At 52.2% G+C, this 17,689-nt stretch overlaps 2 protein-coding genes across 3 annotated transcripts; one reads left to right on the top strand and one right to left on the bottom strand.

Moving 5' to 3' along the window:
• Positions 1–715: 715 nt before the first annotated feature.
• Positions 716–9,647, bottom strand: Rnaseh2a (ribonuclease H2 subunit A). 2 transcript variants are annotated; one of them, XM_021632286.2, is made up of 9 exons: positions 7,598–9,647; positions 6,038–6,187; positions 5,775–5,846; positions 5,532–5,658; positions 5,347–5,434; positions 2,707–2,844; positions 2,516–2,603; positions 995–1,118; positions 716–914 (listed from the first exon to the last, which is right to left on the bottom strand). In XM_021632286.2, the coding sequence occupies exons 1-9, from the start codon at positions 7,659–7,661 to the stop codon at positions 773–775; spliced, it is 993 nt and encodes a 330-aa protein (XP_021487961.1). In that variant the 5' UTR covers positions 7,662–9,647; the 3' UTR covers positions 716–772. The 2 variants fall into 2 exon arrangements, with proteins under 2 accessions (XP_021487961.1, XP_021487962.1); XM_021632287.2 differs by having other exon boundaries at positions 6,038–6,450; positions 7,598–9,645.
• A 93-nt stretch (positions 9,648–9,740) lies between these two features.
• Prdx2 (peroxiredoxin 2) lies at positions 9,741–14,531 on the top strand. Its single transcript, XM_021632272.2, has 6 exons — positions 9,741–9,897; positions 10,358–10,462; positions 10,542–10,695; positions 11,268–11,390; positions 11,524–11,654; positions 14,228–14,531. Exons 2-6 carry the CDS (start codon positions 10,360–10,362, stop codon positions 14,311–14,313), a joined length of 597 nt encoding a protein of 198 aa, XP_021487947.1. The 5' UTR covers positions 9,741–9,897; positions 10,358–10,359; the 3' UTR covers positions 14,314–14,531.
• The last annotated feature ends 3,158 nt before the right edge of the window (positions 14,532–17,689 follow it).

Raw genomic sequence — 17,689 nt, 5'->3', positions numbered from 1 at the left:
CAGATCTGGTGCCCTCTTCTGGCTTCTTCGAGTACTGCATATATAAACATGCACACAGGCAAAACACCCATATACTTTTTTTTTCTTTTCTTTTTTTGAGACAGGGCTTCTCTGTGTTGCACTGGCTGTCCTGGAACTCACTCTGTAGAGCAGGCTGGCTCGAAATCACAGAGATCCACCTGCCTCTGCCTTCTGAGTGCTGGAAGTAAAGGTATGAGCCACCCAGTGCTAAATAAATCTCTTTAAAAAGCCAGAAGAGGATGCCCTGGCAAGTGGAGTGAGATGGTTTTGAGCCATATGGTGAGGTCAGACTCAGCACCCACAGAGAGGAGGCCTTCACTGACTCTTAACTCCAGCTCCAGGGCTTTTAACACCTATGGCCTTCAAAAGCACCTGCATTCACACGTGCACACAACTATGTGTATATGCTCACACAAACCCAAAGATAATTTTAAAAAAGAAAAAAGAAAAGGTGGGCATGGTGGTACACACCTTTAATATCAGCACTTGAGAGGCAGTGGCAGGTGGGTCACTGTGAGTTCAAGGCTAACCTGGTCTACATGGTGAGTTCCAGTAAAGTAGGGCTACAGTGAGACCCTGCTTTAAAAAAAAAAAAAAAATCAAGCTCCAGCATCTAGAAATGCGTGTTCCGTTTGATGAATCGGCTGCTAGCCATAGCTGTACTGCTATCGGCCCTTAGCCACAAAGCACACCATTCACTTCTTGAATGGCTTTAATTCCTGGTGAAGAGGGGTAGGTACACACACTGCTTCTAGAGGCTGCTCGCTGTCTCCAGACCTCGCTCCTGGAAGTATCTGTGGGGGGCCCGAGGGCGGCAGGCCTGAGGGCCCTGGCTGAAGTAGGATGTGATCCTTCCAGGTTGCTCAGGGTCCTCCTCGGGTGCAGAGTCCTCCCTGTGAGAGAGAGGAGTGACCCCAGCCACTTTCCCCCGGGCTGAGCGAATGACCCCTCCCCCGTGCTCTCAGATACGAACCAGGTGATGCCTTCCGCCTCCTTTTCCAGGATGGCCTGGGCTGTGCTCCAGCTGAAGCGGACGAACTGGGGAAAGCCGAACACAGGGTCCACGTGCTTCCTCAGCCAGGCTTTCGTTTTGGGATCTAGGGTGAGGGGGGCAATGGCAGCACCTGAGCGGCAGGTGACACGCCAGTCACCGCAGCTCCTCTGCTTTTCTTCCAGAGACAGAGTTCCACCGTGTAGCCCAGGCTGCCCACCCGTCTGCCTGCCTCTGCCTCCAGAGTGCTGAGATTAACGGTGTCTTTGGCTTCTTCTTGTGTATCAAGACGCTTCCTAAGTGCCTTTCTGTCCCAGGCCCCTTGCATGGGCAGGTGTGGTCTGGCCCCCACCCCTGACCCTGGGTCCCACCAGTGTTCAAGAAGTTTTGGGAGTGCTTCTGAGACAGCTCCCTAAGCTACAAGGATAAGTTACCACACTGGGTTTTGTGTTTGAGCCAGGGTCTTGTTCAGGTTAGTCTCAAACTCGTGATCCTATCCCCTTCTGCTGGAAGGATTTAAAAAGAGAAAGCCCCACAGTGCTGGGCCTAACTTTCCTCCTCTTTGAAATTGTGCGGTGGGTGGGATGCAGGTCCTGTGCACCGTGAGCTCATGCTGCCACTGAGCGATGACTCCTCACCCTCCCCTAATGGAGTCCCGCCATGGAGAGAACATGAAGTGAATCCTTGGCCCACACTCCTAGGTTTTTTTTAATTTTAATATGTGTACATGTGTGTCTGTGTGTGTGAGTGTGGGTGCCCTGGGAGGCTATTGGATCCCCTGGACCTGGAGGTATAAGCAGTTGTGAGCTGCCCGGTATGAGTACTGGGAAGTGAACTCTGGTCCTCTGCAAGAGCAGCAAGTGCTCGTAGCCACCGAACCAACTCTCCAGCCCCCATTTTGCTTTTTAAAAATACTTTCTTTTGGGCTAGAGAGATGGTTAAGAGCAGTTAAGAGCACTGGGTGTTCAATTCCCAACAACCACATGGTGGCCCATAACCATCTATAAGGAGATCTGGTGCCCTCTTCTGGCATGTAGGCATACATGCAGGCAGAACATATACGTAATAAATAAATCTTAATATATATATGTACACACATATATTTTACATATATGTACCATGTGTTTTGCAGGCACCAGACATGTACATGGGGCACAGAAATACAAGCTGGCAAAACACCGATACATGTAAAATGGGATTGGGGGGGTGTTTTTTTTGGGGGGGATAGGCTCTCTCTCCATAGCCTTAGCTATTGTGGTGGAGCTCACTATGTAGACCAGGATCGCCTCAAATTCACAGAGATTCTGCTACCTCACCTCCTGAGTATTATAAAAAGAGTTTTTAAAAATTAGAGAAAAGAACAGCAAAGCTAGAGGCCAGCCTGGCCTACACACAAAGTTAAAGGCAAGCGTATGCTGCATGGGGTAAGGAGAGAAAAATGCAGTGGGCTAAAGGAGGAAAGGGAAGAAAGCTCATCCCAAGAGGGCCTGGATCACAGCTCACCATTGGGATAGCCTGAGCCATAATCAGAGTCCAGATCCTGTAAACTCTCCACAAACTGCCAGTTCTTCACAGCCTGGTCCCGAGCCACCTGCAGGCAAGACAGTAGCTCAGAGCCACCTTTCTCATGGGAATCTTGCCTGCCCCTACACAAGGGAAATGCTGGAGTGAGCCCTGGCCAGCAGGATGCTAACCTTGGCAAAGATGCTGGCAGCACTGACCACAGGGAAGAGGGAGTCTGCTTTCGCCTTGACTGTCACCTCCAGCCCCGGAAAGCGCTGTTGTAGTCGGGCCTGGTATGTTTCTGGCATTCCTACAGTGTCCACAAATACCTGCCAGTGACGGAAACATGGGAGAAGAAATAGTCATTTAACAAACAGCAGGCAAAACAACTGTAAACTATGCAGACTCCTACTCTACTGAGGACTCCCAGGGCCTCACATGCTACACAAATGCTCCACTAAGCCACCAGCCCAATACTAGTTAATTTTATGTGTATAGGGGTTTTATCCTGAATGGGTCAGGGCTAAGTATAGCTCAGTGGTAGAATCCCTCAATAGGCAGACAGCTGTTTCATACACAGCACTGCCTAAAACGGTGGTTCTCGACCTTCTGAATGCTGCAACTCTTTAATACAGCTCCCCATGTTGGGGTGACCCCCAACCAGATTATTTCACTGCTACTTCATAACTGTAATTCTGCTACTATTATGAATCATAATGTAAATGTCTGATACGAAGGAAATCCGATATATAATCTCCAAAGGGGTCGAGACACACAGATTGATGAATGCTGACCTAAAACAAGATATGCTTTCTCTAAGCATGCTATTGCCTTTGAGCAATTAGTGGTCACTGTGTTTTTCCTAGAGACTGAGGACAAGGCAGTGAGCACCCAACACGGGAACCCTTAAACTTGGGCTGGGGATATGGCTCAGAGGTACAGTGTTTGTCTAGCATGCCCAAAGCTAGGGTTCCATCCCCAGGACCTCATTCCTAGCTTTGGTGGCATAGGCAAGTCATCCCAGCACTTGGAAGATGGAGGCAGAGATCAGGATGCAAGGGACAGCATGTACCAGGCTGTGGGAGTCAGTGGGCAACCCAGGAAGCAGGTTCTCCGTGGACTGAATGCAAGATTTTCAGGCATTCTTAAATACCCACCGTGGTGCTGCAGTAAGCGCGGGTCCTACGGTGCAGGCGCAGGTGGCACTGCAACCGGCTACGCTGACCCTCATTCTGATTCCATCTATCTTGAGTAAGTATGCGCACTGGGTTACGCATGTGTATTAGTGTGCCAGAGGTCATGGTCAGGGGTTTTCCTCCACTGCTCTTCAAAAGCTGCTCTGGAGTCAGGCTACAGTAAACAGTTTTAAAGCCAGGGTGGCGGTGCAGAGGTAGCTGGATCTCTGTGAGTTCAAGTCCAGCCAGAGATATACAGTCAGACCCTGTCTCAAAACAAAACTAAACCAACAACTGGGATAAAATGTATAAGCTACCAAGTCAGGCCATATCCATCTGATTTTATTTATTTAATTTTAACAAGGCTAGAGAAATGGCTCAGGGGTTATGAACACTCTTTCAGAGGACCCAGGTTCAGTTCCCACCACCCAGACAGGAGCTTACAACTGTTGGTAACTCCAGTTCCAGGGAAGCCATACCTTCTTCTGGCCTCTGTGTGCACCAGACACTCATCTGGTACACAGACACACATGCAGGCAAAACACCCAAATATGACTAAATAAGAGAAAAAAAATTTAATTGACATTTATTTGTTGTACTGAGGGTATGTATTTCCACAGCTTGCAGGAAGCAACAGAACAGCTTTTGGAAATCAGCTCTTTTTCTGCCATATGGAAGGATCAAACCCAGGTCAGGCCTCCCATCTCAACAGCCCCTGAAGTTTTCTTCTTTTTATGGGGGTTGGGTGGGTGAGACAGGGTTTCTCTATGTAGCCCTGGCTGTCCTGGACTCACTTTGTAGACCAGGCTAGCCTGGAACTCAGAGCTCCACCTGCCTCTGCCTCCTGAGTGCTGGGATTACAGGCGTGCGCCACACCTGGCTATTTCTTTTCTTAAACAAGCAACATACACTTTAATTTCTTTAAAAATTTTTATGTGTGGGTGTATTGCTTGAGGAGGCCAGAAGAGGGCATGGGATGCCCTGGAACAGGAGTTAGACTTTTATTATTATTTAATTATGTATACAATGTTCTGTCTGCATGTACACAACAGAAAAGAACACCAGATCTCATTATAGATGGCTGTGAGCCACCATGTGGTTGCTGGGAACTGAACTCAGCCAGTGCTCTTAACCTCTGAGCCATCTCAGAGGTTCTGAGCCGCTCTTTGGGCACTTCGAATCTAACCCAGGTCCTCTGAAAGAGCAGACACTTTCATCTCTCTAGCCTTAGTTTGTTTGTTTTGTTTTTTGAGGCAAGGTCTTTCACTAAACCCAGAGCTCACCAATTCATTGGCTAGCTAACAAAACCTCAACATCCTTCCTGGCCCCTGGGCTGAAGGTTTGTGTCACTAAGCCTGGCTTTACATTTGGATGCTATGGACCCACACTCCGGTCTTCACACTTCTTTTGAACAGGGCCTCACTATGTCTGCCTGTCTGTCTGTAACACAGAATCCTGCCTGTCTCTACCTTCCAAGTGCAGGCCACCATGGCCTTTGTACTTATGCTTTTGCAGCAGGCATGAGCCATGGACAGCATCTCTATATGCCCTGAAGTCCCAATTCACCCTCCTCCACTATCTCTAGCCTCCTGGGATGGAAACCAGGACTTCATGCTAAGCTTCAATCTTCCAGAGCCCCTTCTATCAACAGCTCACCTGGGTGACATTCACACCCTGATCCAGTGCATACTGTATCAGCCCCGCAGCTGTATCGTGGGACAGGGAGTTCAGGTTGTACTTGACCCTGCGGTTAGAGACACGGTTAGTCCACACTGTCCAGCTGCAGCACACAGCCAGCCTGTGTCGGTTGCTCTTCGGCCACCCACTCTGGGGCCCCTCACCGCCCAAGCATGCTGGTAGAGATCAGGTTTGGAGACAGAACATCCAAAGCCCAACCCACAAAGTCTCCGTCCTCCTCCATTTTCGCAAAGAGCCTCTCCCGCTCGTTCTCCGTCAAGGTCTTTGAGTCTGAGAAGAAAGTTGAAAGAAAAGCGGAGAAGCTAGTTCTTTCGGTTCCTGCTTCCCCCACTGCCCTCCCGCACATACCCTGGAACCCCGCGTACAAACATTCAGCACAGCCTCACCTGCTACTTTCAGGGCCTCCAGGTCTGCCAGGCGGGACAGGGGGCAGTAACAGACGGCGTAGACCATGGGGCCTTGGGAGGAGGGAAGTCAGATTTCTGAGAGCAGGGTTCCAACCAGGAGCGCCTGAAAGCCGCCTGCCTTGTTCCATCATCACCCAGGCCCAGGGCCATCCCACTATCACCCCCGGATCCCAAGGCCGTGCATGATCCCACTCCCATTCCCCTGCAACCTCCACCCGGTCACCCCCGGCCCTGGGGCGCACCAAGCACAGGGCCCCGGCCCGCTTCATCCACGCCCAAGACGCACGGCTCCTTGAGGCATACGGCGGGTACGGGAGAGCTCAGGCGACAGCGGCCCGTATTGTCCCTCTCCAGCTCGGTGAGATCCATGCCGCCTCGGCGACAGCCAACAACTGTAGAAAACAATACTTGAGGCGCAGACCCCAGCGCGCGTTTTCCGAGAACACTGAAGCCGCTCTTGATGCTGACCAATCGGCGCGTGGGACCCGCCCCCGCCGCCCACGCCGGCGCGGTCGGCGCGGTCGTCGCTTCCGTGCTTTCTGCTGGGATTTGTAGTCTTCGAGGGCTACCACCAAGGGCGTGGTTTGAAATCGAGGGCGGGCAGGGTCACTGTGCAAGCTCCGCCCCGTGGCCTCTGGAGCCTGGCCCTCAGTGACTTAAGTATAAAGAGAAATTAAGATGTAGTTCAGTTGACTTTGTATTGTTTTTTTGAGACGGCTTCTCATAAAGCCTAGGCTGATCTCTCTAGGCCTAGGATGACCTTTTACTCATAATCCTCCTGCCTCCACCTCCCTGATGTTGGGATCACCAGCCCACGCTCATCTGAACTTTTTGGAAGTTTAAAAGATCAGCTATCTATCGTTGCACTGGCGGAACACTGGTCTCCTACCCGCCGTTCAGGTTTGTACTGGCCACGGCTATGTCTCCCCACACCTTTTTTTTTTTTCCCCTGGCTGGCCTAGAACTTGCTGTGTAGATTGTCCTTGAACTACAGAGGTACACCTGCCTCTGCCTCCCAGCGCCTCCTCACACATTTCCTATGCTCCTAGTACCAGGTGTCCCATACTCCTCGGGGCTTAGGCCTTCTGATTTCCAAGCCTCTCTGGTTAATAGCTCTCAGGGACACTGCTGCCTCCAGGACCTGTTCCATGCCATCTCGCTGAAGGAAAGCCTTCTCTACCACCTGTCATGCAGGCTTCTCCCTGCCCTCTCCCCATCCCCCGCTCCTCTCCTGCTTCCGATAGCGTAGGGAAGCCCACATCTCCCAGACCCCTCTGCTCCTCCAACCACACTCCTCTGTTGTTTTCTTGGTCAATGAGACACATGTCCTTTTGTGTGGAATCTTGTTTCTCATCAAAGTCATGGCTGCCCTCTAAGTCCTGGTTCCTCTATCACCTGCCTCTTTTGTGCTACCATCTTCAACCCTTTCCTTTTCTGCTTCTGCTTCTTTTTTTTTGAAGACAGGATCTCAAGTAGCCTTAAATGGCCTTGACCTTGCTATGTAGCCCAGGTTGATTTTGAACTCTTGATTCTCCTTGAATCACAGGCCGGAACCTTCCACAGGGCTCACTCCCGCCAGCCTTTCCTGCCTTCTCCCTGGCTGTCAGGCTGCTGGGTGTGAGATCAGCTGTATGCTCCCCAAGCCGCAGTCTTTGAGCCTCACCTCAAACCAGCCACCACCGCCTCCCGTCCCACCGCCTCCCGTCTCACCGCCTCCCGTCTCACCGCCTCCTGCCCACTCCTGGATCTGCTAGCCAGTCCTACCAGCTTCTCTATTGACTGCCTCCTCCTCTATGGCTCACCTCTGCTCAGGCCCTCCAGTCGCAGTCTGTCCGGGAGCAAGATGAACAATCCTGTTGCCGGCATGGCCTCATCTGGAACAGGTTCTCTCGGTCCACGAACATGGGGACTGGTGCTGTGCGCAGCACCTGACGGCTGCGTCCTTGTTTACCCAGATGGCAAAAACAACGCCACTTTCCCCACGAGCCTAGAAATGAGTCTTCCACTACTGCAGATGGAGGGTGGACATGAAAACCCAGGTGGGGGAATTAACCCCTTAACCAGGGATTTGTCCAGGGAGGGACAAAGCTAAGGAGCATAATAGCGTAGCGAGAACTGTGCCTGTGAGGAGGCCTAGGGAGAGCAAGCCACTCTTTCAAACTGACACAGTTCGCCACAGCTGCAAGCTGACCCCTCTAACCTCTGCTAGCCGGCTCAGCTGGGAGTGTGGACTCCTGGTCTTGCACACCTGACATCCAAAGTTGACTTTGTCCTCAGGGACTTGATCATGGGCCTACCTAGCAGGCCCAGTGGCGCATGAGTAGCAGGGCTGACAGATGGGAAGTTAAATGATATAATTGACATAATGGATGTACTTAAAGCCCCTGGTGCTGTGCTAACTTGTAGCAACAAAGTAATTTGTATGCTTAGGAGCAGCTACAAGTTGTTTTTTGTTGTTGTTGTTGTTGTTTTTATTTTTTTCTTTAAATGTAAAGAGACTTAACTCAGGGCCTCACACACCTGGTCAAGTGCTCTACTGCCACTGACCTACCCCTTCACAGGGCTCCTTTCTTTCTTTCCTTTCCTTCTTTCCTTTTTTTTTTTTTTTCTTCCTTTTTCCAAGACAGGATTTCTCTGTGTAGCCTTGGCTGTCCTGAACTCACTTTGTAGACCAGGCTGGCCTCCAACTCACACAGCAATCCTCCTGCCTCTACCTCCCAGAGGGAGGCGTGAGCCACCACGCCTATATGGCTCCTTTTTGTTTGTTTGTTTGCTTAATTTATTACAATTTATTCACTTTGTATCCCCCTTTCTTGTTTTTTAAAAACAAAATAACAACAAAACCCCAGAGCCTCATCTCTCCCAAGCTGGCTTCCAACTTCTTTGCTAGCCAAAGATGACTTTGAACTTCAGAGCGACTGACTCCTCCTCCTCCCAAACGCTGGGTGTGCAATGCTACAGTAACCTATACAGCTCTGGGGGAGGGTCCACGCATGCTGGGCTAGTGCTCCACCAAACTGAGCCAAGAGTGCAACCCCAACCCTTATCAGAGCTCTTTCTCGTGTAGGGGACTCACAAGGCTGGGCCTCACACCCTTCCTCAGCAGGTCTTTGCAAAATGACACCTCCCTTTATCCATTCTTCCCTTAGGCCTCTGGGCCTTTGTGCCTGCTGTTCCCTCTCGCGGGGACACTGACTCCCAATCTTTGCAATTTTAACTCTGCTAGTCATTCCAGTTGTATTGCTCACTACCGTCTTCACCACACCTTCGCTGGCTTCTCAAGCTGACTGGGCAGTTTCTCTGTCTCCACCCTCCTAACGCTAGGTTTTATAGGTTGTTTATTGTCTCCTCTCCTGACAACGGACTGCCAGTGTATATTACCAGAGCAAGATGCTGAGAACAAAAGGTAATGCTCTGTTGGGGCATAGCAGTAAAATTTCAGTAAAGTTGAAACAAAACAAAACAAAAACAACTCAGAGATGAGAAACCAGCACTTTCAGAAAAAAGTGGCCAGTCCCTGGGGGCATCGCCAGTGCTGAGCTGAGCAGAGATTTGAACGCAGCCAAAGAGGGTCTGTTTGTAGCGGGCTGGCCAAGGGAGGCCTTTGGAGCTTTCCAAATCCTTACTCCCACCACCTGCTGGTTTACCCTTTCGCCTCAGCTGCTCCCAGGTGTCACCTTCACCCAGCTGGCCAAAGTACTGGTAGTCCGGGTAGATTTGGGCAGGGGACACCAGACCAGAGAGCACCAGTGCTGGCAGCAACAGAGCCAGGCGGCTCCGGGCCATGCCCGGCCTCCAACCGACCCCAGCGCGCTCCCGGGGCCAGGCCCGCGCGGGGCCCGCAGCGCAGACAATCCCGGCGTCCCTAAGGGCACACCCCATCCAACCCTTGTGCAAGCACGTGGACCGGCCCCGCGGTCCCCCTCTGCAGGCACAATGGATCCGACCGCCGCGCTGTCCCGCCCACCTCCCCGCTCCCTGCACTGTGTGGTTTGGACCGAGCATAAAAGGCTCGTGGGCCTACGGCTCTTTTGGCTCTGAGGTCTCTGTTCTGTCTCCTGTGGAGTCTGGTCTTCCGCGTGTCCGGCTCGTGCCCACGCAGGTATGGAAACCCAGAATGCACAACAGCGGGAAGAGCCCACTGGTGTGGTTCTGGCCCTATTGCGACCTCCCTGATGGCAGCCTTTGTTTTTCATGCTCTATGGTGGCCGCCTTTGTCCTTGCGTGGTGGAAAGCAAGGCCCAAGCCCTGGCTTGCAGGCCAGATTGCTGAGCTCGTCCCCTCGCTCTTGGCCTAGCCATCCAGTTCTGGAGCTAGGGGCTCGCGTCCCCCTCCCTTCCCTCCGACTGACTCCATAATTCGGGTAGCAGCGGTGACCCCATCACTCGTGCCTGTTTGGGGGGGCGGGACTCCAGAGGCCTTGCAGACCTTGTACTAGGAGGGTGAATATTAGTTCTGCTTCTTGCGTCCCTCGGATTCAGTGTCTAGGCTCAGCCCCAAGGGTGACCTTGGGAGGGCAAGACAAAGGGTCTGACAAGCTTTGCGTGGGTCTCTGCCTTCAGTCATGGCCTCCGGCGACGCGCAGATCGGAAAGCCGGCCCCTGACTTCACGGCCACCGCGGTGGTGGATGGCGCCTTCAAGGAAATCAAGCTTTCCGACTACAGAGGTGAGGCCGTCGGAGGGGGACCAGGAGGGGACCGAGGCCACGTCTGGAACTAACTTCTCTCCGTTCGGCTCTTCCTTAGGGAAGTACGTGGTCCTCTTTTTCTATCCCCTGGACTTCACTTTCGTATGCCCCACGGAGATCATCGCTTTTAGCAACCATGCCGAGGACTTCCGAAAGCTGGGCTGCGAGGTGCTCGGGGTGTCTGTGGACTCCCAGTTCACCCACCTGGCGTGGTATGGGGCTGCGGGGGGGGGGGAGGAACAGAGAGGATGAGGAAAGCACACATTCAGGACAAATTCTGTCTTAGAAAGAATGACCCCCACGCCCTTACTGACAGTAACGCGCTTGGCACCAGGAAAGCACAGGAGACTGCAGATGCTTCGCGTTCTCAGAAGACAGGCTGCCTTGCCATATTTCATGGGAGGGAAAACACTAGTTCCCAAGTCTTAATGGGTTATGATGCTAGACCAGAACTAGATAATGGCGGGAACCCCCTCCTCTTTCAGAACTAGCTCAGTTCCAAGCCTCAGGCTCTGTCACTGCTGTTGGCTAACTTTAATGTGGGAGTCCCCACAGCAAGGTACTGGGGCCACGGGCACAAGTGGAGCCATTCCAAGTCGGAGCTTTGGGGCCACCCTCCCAGCTTCACCGCCATCCCCAGGGTGGGGTGGGTGGGGTGGCCCAGCCTTGTTTTAAGCCTTTATCTCTTGCTTCCAGTACCCCCACTCCAGCCGTTATCACACTGGTGGCCCCAGGGGAGAATTCTGCTGTCCTGGGCACACAACCATGTCTCTCTCACCCTCAGGATCAACACCCCACGGAAGGAGGGAGGCCTGGGCCCCCTGAACATCCCCCTGCTTGCTGATGTGACAAAAAGCTTGTCCCAGAATTATGGCGTTTTGAAAAATGATGAGGGCATTGCTTACAGGTACAGCGGGGACCTCGGCCCAGCCCCAGAGACACCTACCTCCAGGCTGAAAGGGCCAACCACTGTGGTGGTGGGTGGGTGTTCCTTACCCTGGGGTCTCCCAGCTCCTCACTGTGGACCTTCCCATCTTCAGGGGCCTCTTTATAATCGATGCCAAGGGTATCCTTCGCCAGATCACAATCAATGACCTCCCTGTGGGACGATCTGTGGATGAGGCTCTCCGCCTAGTCCAGGCCTTTCAGTACACGGATGAGCACGGGGAAGGTGAGTGGATAGTCACAAATGGGCCCAGCATGCAGGCGCTAACTGTCTGCACTCACATCTTTGAGGGAGAGATGTTAGAGCCCCGTACAAGGGCTGAAGAAATGGTTCAGCAGCTGTTCTTCCAGAGGGCCAGGCTGGATTCCCAGCATCTACATGGTGGCTAGTAAGCATCTATAATTCCAGTCTTGGGACCTGATGCTCTTTTTTTGGCCTCCTGCACTAGGCAACCGCATGGCACATGGATAAACATACACAATGGGCTGGACAGTTGCCTCAGTGGTTAAGGGTTCTAGTCCCAGCACCCACGTCGATGCCCACCTCCTCAGGCACCAAGCACATGTATGGTGCACAGACGGCACAAAATTAAAAACAAATAAAGAGACTCTGTTATCAAGATAGGTTCTTAGGTCCTGATGGTAGAAGTGATCAAATGGCTAGAATATAGTATTGTGGCACACACCTTTAAACACACACACACACACACACACACAAAACAAACACATAAAATAAAAAATAAAAAGCCCCATACAGAATTCAGTTCTTTGCTTGCAGGGAGCGTCTAGGATAGGGCAGGGGTCAGTGTACACAATATACAAAGGGGAAGAGTTGGGAGCTGACGGAGGTCTACAGAAGGTATTTGAGCTAGGTATGCTGAATCATGCCTGTCATCTCAATACTGGGAAGACGGAGGCAAGAGGAAGGCTGAAACAGGATCAGGGCCGGCCTGTGATATAGAATGAGACCTTTTCTTCAACAGCAACAACAAAAACGAAATGATTTTTAAAAGTGCGTTAATAGGCTTACCCACAGGATTTCAGGCAGAATTTGACTTAGTTTTTAGAGTGCTGGCTTGCCATTCACATGTCCCCGAGTTCAGTCTCCAGGACAGCGTGAAACTGGGCATGGGGGTGCATACCTGTAACCCCAGCACTCGGGAAACCACAGGAGGAAAGTCAGAGTTTCAGGGTTATCCGAAACTACATGAGGACCCAGCTCAGTCCATCAAACAATCAATAGAAAAAATAAAAGAAAAAGAAAAAAAAAGGGTATTTAAGAAGCATCCCAAGAGTCTTATGGAAGAAGAAGGGGATAGAAGGACATGGAGGGGACAGGAGCTCCACAAGGAGACCAACAAAGCCAAAAAAGCCTGAGCCCAGGGCCCAGGACTCAGAGAGAGAACCTAGACCCCCTGCTCAGATGTAGCCAATTGGCAGCTCAGTCTCCATGTGGGTTCCTGAGTAAGGGAAGCAGGAGCTGCCTCTGTCATGAACTCGGTTGCCTGCTCTTTGATCACTTCCCCCTGGCAATATGGCCTTGATGAGACTTAACAGGCAATGGGCAGATGGCAATATCGGAGAACTCCCCCTTTCAGTGGACTAGGAGAAGGGGATGAGGGGAAGAGGGAAGGAGAGTGGTACTGGGAGGAGTTGGGGCCCCTACTATTGGGATATAAAATGAATAAATTGTAAAAAAAAAAAGGAAGAGGAAGCATCCCAAGTTATTCTTAGTTAGGTTATAGTCTACACCTCCCCTATTTTTATTTTATTTTATCTTTTAAGAAAGGGTCTCAGTATGCATGTTGGCCTGTAGACAGCTATGTAGAGTGGAGTGGCCTTGTATTCAGAGAGATCTGCCTCCCTCTACCTCCCCGGTGCTAGGATTAAAGGCACAAGATACTGTGCTCCCCTCTGTTAAAAATTCTTTGTGTAGGTGTGTATGGTAGTGATCAAAGCAAAGCCTCAAACATACGCAAGTGTTCTTTCACTGAGCCATACCTCCAGCCCAGTCACCGTGCCTGCTCACGTGGAAGGGAACGCTGACCACAGGTGCAAAGCTTAGCAGGGCTAAGGCTGATAAAGAGTGAGTTGAAGAGGGTGTGCAATCTCAGCACGTAGGAGGAGAGCAGGGGGTCTCCAGGCCAGCCTGGGCTACTGGGTGAGACACTGTCTTAAACTAAAAAGGCTAAGTGTGGTGGAACACGCCTGTAGGCCCAGCACACAGAGGAAGGAGGAGCAGTGCATGTTTGGGGCTAGCCTGATTTAGAGAAAGTTGTAGGTCAGCCAGAATTCCCCACTTTATTTATTTATTTATTTATTTATTTATTTTCAGTTTTTCAAGACAGGGTTTCTCTGCGTAGCCTTGGCTGTCCTGGACTCACTTTGTAGACCATGCTGGCCTTGAATTCACTTGAATCTGCTTCTGACCCTTGGATTGCAGGCATTCGCCACCTAGCTCAGAAAACCCTTTAAAAAAAAAGGCTGAGCCACAGCTGGGCATAGAATGCTTGGTAAAATAAAGAGAATTTGGAGCTGGGCATGGTGATAGGGATCTGTGATCCCAGCAGTTAGAAAGCTAGGATAGGACCATCATGGGTTCAAGGCCAGTCTGGGATCCATGAAACAGAAAAATGTCAGCTAGAGAACTGAGCGAAGGCTTCTGTCCAATGCAGTCCGGAACCCTGGCCTTTGCTCCCAGCCTTTCATTGTGCAGTCTGGGCTCCTATATGGACTGTTTGTCCCCGACCTTGATGGTGGAGCTGAGCCTCACGTGTTCATTCTTGTGTGTTTTTCTAGTCTGCCCTGCTGGCTGGAAGCCCGGCAGTGACACCATCAAGCCCAATGTGGATGACAGCAAGGAATACTTCTCCAAGCACAACTGAGACAGCGAAACGCCCGTGAGCCTCAAGTCTTGACTCTCGCCTGTGCCCCTGCCTGGATCTCCTGTGCTGGCCCGGAAAAGGCCAGGCCTTCCTCCACACACTGTGAAGGGGCTGGAGGCCGGGCCAAGGCTAGCTCATTACCCACCCACCCCTGCCCTGAGCCCACCCAGCTGGGTGCAGGTCTACGGGAAACCAATAAAGTATTAGGGACAGTGTAAGTCTGGTGGTGTGCTATGTAGCCGGTGACGCCAGTCCTGTCTTCACACTTTTGCTCCTGCTATTCACCCTGTAATTACTTCTCTTCACCACCAGGTGGAGGCATTATCATATTCACTATTCAGTGCTCTATTACTCCAAGGCCTGAGAGTGGCGGGACATGATGGGGGGGGGGGAGGCACGGAGGGCAACGACACCAAATAAGTAATGAGACCAGAGAGGTGGTTTAGCAGTTAAGAGCAGCTGCTGCTCTTGCAGAAGACCCTCGTTCCATTCCCAGCACTTACGTGGTGGCTTACAACCTTCCTTAACTCCAGTTCCAACACCCTTTTCTTGTCCTCCGGCACAGGCGTGCACAATTACACAGGCAGAACAGGCGTAGACATAAAATATCTTTTCAAAGAAGCAACCAAAATAGTGGTGGGCAGTTTACTTCCCCTGGATCCTGTCTCTCTAGACTAGGCCCACATCTTGCCATCAGCCATAAGACTTTTTTGTTGTTGTTATTGTTTTCCAGACAGGGTTTTTCCTTGTAGCCTTGGCTGTCCTGGAATTTACTCTCTAGACCAGGCTGGCCTCAAACTCAGAGATCTCCTGCCTCTGCCTCCCAAGTGCTGGGATTAAAGGTGTGTGCCACCACTGCCCAGCCATAAAACACTTTAACAGCTATGATCGTCACAGAGTCTCCTCATTGGATGGGAATAAAAACTAAGATCACCATGTGAGTTTGAGTGTGTGAAGTTCTAGGCTCTGGCCCATTCCCTTCCAGTACTTTGGGCGTGCAAGTGAGACCAAGTGGGCTTCCCTGAGAGGAGCTGTGTGTTTGCCTCCTCGGGTAGAAGGGTGGGGTTAGGCTTCAGCGGTTCGTTGACTCCATGTACTCCAGTGGTGTTGCCATTCTGAGTTCTACTCTCATCTCACAAAACAAGGATGATCTAGGCATTTGTTTTTATTTATGTTTTGACACCAGAGTCCTCAACCTGTCATTCCTTCAGCCTCAGCTGAGCTTTCACTCGTGTATTTTAGTGCCTGTATTTGTCAGCTCACTTATTTTGGGGTCCTAGTTTTAATACCTTCTGGAAGCCATTCATCCCCTTTGGAATCATGTCCCCTCTTTTTACCCCTGCTAGAGATGGAATCCAGGACTGCTTGAAGGACATGTAAGCCCTCCACCAAGAGTCCCACACTTGGAATTTAGTGTGTTCTCTAAGCCCCTGGTTGGGGCTCCCTTGAGGTCATCCACCCACTGTGGTTCCTTCCATTTCAGGCACACCCTTTGGGCTCTTCAGATGACCTTGCTTTAGCTATAAGAAGTAGAGGAGTGTGCATTCCTTCCCTCTGACCCAAGCTGTTTTGTTCAGGGTCTCCACACTACCAGCTCTGTCGCAAAGTTGGCACACATTCTGTAGATCATCTAGCCCACCCTGCTCCAGCAGGCCCCCTGAACGGGTACTCCGCTGCCTAGCTCTCATGACTGTATTCTAATCATATCTGCTTTCACTTAAAAAACAAAGTGTCAGTGGGTCGTGGTGGCCCAGGCCTTTAGTCCCAGCACTCGGCGAAGCAGAGGCAAATGTACTGCTGTGTGTGGTTAGATGACTGCCTAGTCTACAAAGCGAGTCCAGAACAGCCAAGCTACACAGAGAAACTCAGAGAGAGAGAGAGAGAGAGAGAGAGAGAGAGAGAGAGGAAAAAAAAAAAGCTGTGGTTTTGTGCTTGTGAGAATGCAGTGCCTGTGGAAGCCAGGAGAGGGCATTGCATACCCTGAAACTCGAGTCAGAGGGGTCTGTAAGCCAGAAAAGCAAACTTAAAAGCTCTGAAATAGCAGTGGTACATACCCTTAACTCCTGAGCATGGGCTGGAGAGATGGGTCAGCAGCTAAGAGCTACTCTTCCTGAGGCCCTGAGTTCAAATCCAGCAACCGTATGATGGCTCACAGCCACCTCTCATGGAATCTAATCCCTTCTGGTATGCAGGTGTGCATACAGACACAACTCATACACAAAATACATCTTTTAGAAAAATGTGTGTGTGTGTGTGTGTGTGTGTGTGTGTGTGTGTGTGTGTGTGTGCTGGAAGGCAAGTGAAGGTGGGTGATTCTTCCCCTGGACCCAGAGATCAAACTCAGGCACTCAGGCTTGGTGGCGAGCGCCTTTACCTGCTATGCCATCACATCGCACCTACTCCTGTCTGCTCATTTATTTATTTACTTATTTTTCTATCTGCAGTGTGGCCCAAGTTGTCTCAGATTTTTGTTTGGTTGGGCTCGGGTTCTGTTCGTTTTGTTTTGAGAGAGAGACTTACTATGTAGCCTATAGCCAGGGTTGAGGCCAGTTTGCTTTATTCCTTGGTACCAGCTGAGTGGCACGGTTTTCTCTGAGCTGCGGTCTTCCAGCTTCCAGCCAGATGCCACCAGCAACCAGCAGCTTTGAACTTCCACCTCAGCCGCGGGGGAGCGGGCTGTGGTGGCACCAGCTGCCCAAACAACTGCCCGGACAGGACCAGACCTGGCAGTCGCCGGCTTCTGGCCTGGCACAAGGGAGGGGGACACTGGCAGGCGGGCACCGCCCTTCCTGGCGGGAGTTGCCCTGCCGGCGTCGGCAACTAACAGGGAGGCCGCAGTCCCTCTCCGCCAGGGTCGGGTCCCGGGGAGGGGGCGTGGGCGCGGCGCAGCTCGGGCGCCGGCCGGCTAAAAGCCGCAGGGTGGCTCCCGGGACAGGGGAGCGCAGCCCTCCCGCCGCGGCGCGCTGGACCCGGGCCTGGGGCTTTCCGTGCCCCAGAGCCGGCCGCCCGGGAAAATCCCGGCCCCCTTCCCGGCGCCGCGGCCCTGCCCGGCAGAGCGGGGGGAGGGGATTCCCGGAATCTGCCCGGAGACCGCGCTGGCGTCACAGGGCCCGATAGGCCCATATATGGGCAGCGCTTCCTGCGCGTCAGCGGGGAAAGCCCCTGCGCCGGGCGGGGCTCGCCCGCGCGCACAGTCCGCCTTGTCCTGGCGTTTTGTCCCCGCCACGGCCCGCCCGCCCGCGCCGCCCGTGACGCCGGGGCTCGGGACCGGCCGTCCGGACGCGCGCCGACCGGAGACGGCGGCGGACGGCGGCGGGCGCGGCAGCCTGCCCTTCTCCCACCGCCCTCCCGGATTGAAGAAAGACGACCACAGAAA

The sequence above is a fragment of the Meriones unguiculatus genome, chromosome 10 (genome assembly GCF_030254825.1).
Source record: "Meriones unguiculatus strain TT.TT164.6M chromosome 10, Bangor_MerUng_6.1, whole genome shotgun sequence".
Lineage (NCBI taxonomy): Eukaryota > Metazoa > Chordata > Mammalia > Rodentia > Muridae > Meriones > Meriones unguiculatus.
This window is presented reverse-complemented; position numbering and strand designations above follow the sequence as displayed.

Coding starts and splice junctions, on each gene's coding strand:
- Rnaseh2a (XM_021632286.2), bottom strand. CDS start 7,661: ATGCCGGCAACAGGATTGTTCATCTTGCTCCCGGACAGACTGCGACTG. Junction 1,119..2,515: donor TGGCTCAGGCTATCCCAATG/GTGAGCTGTGAT, acceptor CCCTCACCCTAG/ATCCCAAAACGAAAGCCTGG. Junction 915..994: donor GAGGCGGAAGGCATCACCTG/GTTCGTATCTGA, acceptor TCTCTCTCACAG/GGAGGACTCTGCACCCGAGG.
- Prdx2 (XM_021632272.2), top strand. CDS start 10,360: ATGGCCTCCGGCGACGCGCAGATCGGAAAGCCGGCCCCTGACTTCACG. Junction 11,391..11,523: donor GATGAGGGCATTGCTTACAG/GTACAGCGGGGA, acceptor TCCCATCTTCAG/GGGCCTCTTTATAATCGATG. Junction 11,655..14,227: donor CACGGATGAGCACGGGGAAG/GTGAGTGGATAG, acceptor GTGTTTTTCTAG/TCTGCCCTGCTGGCTGGAAG.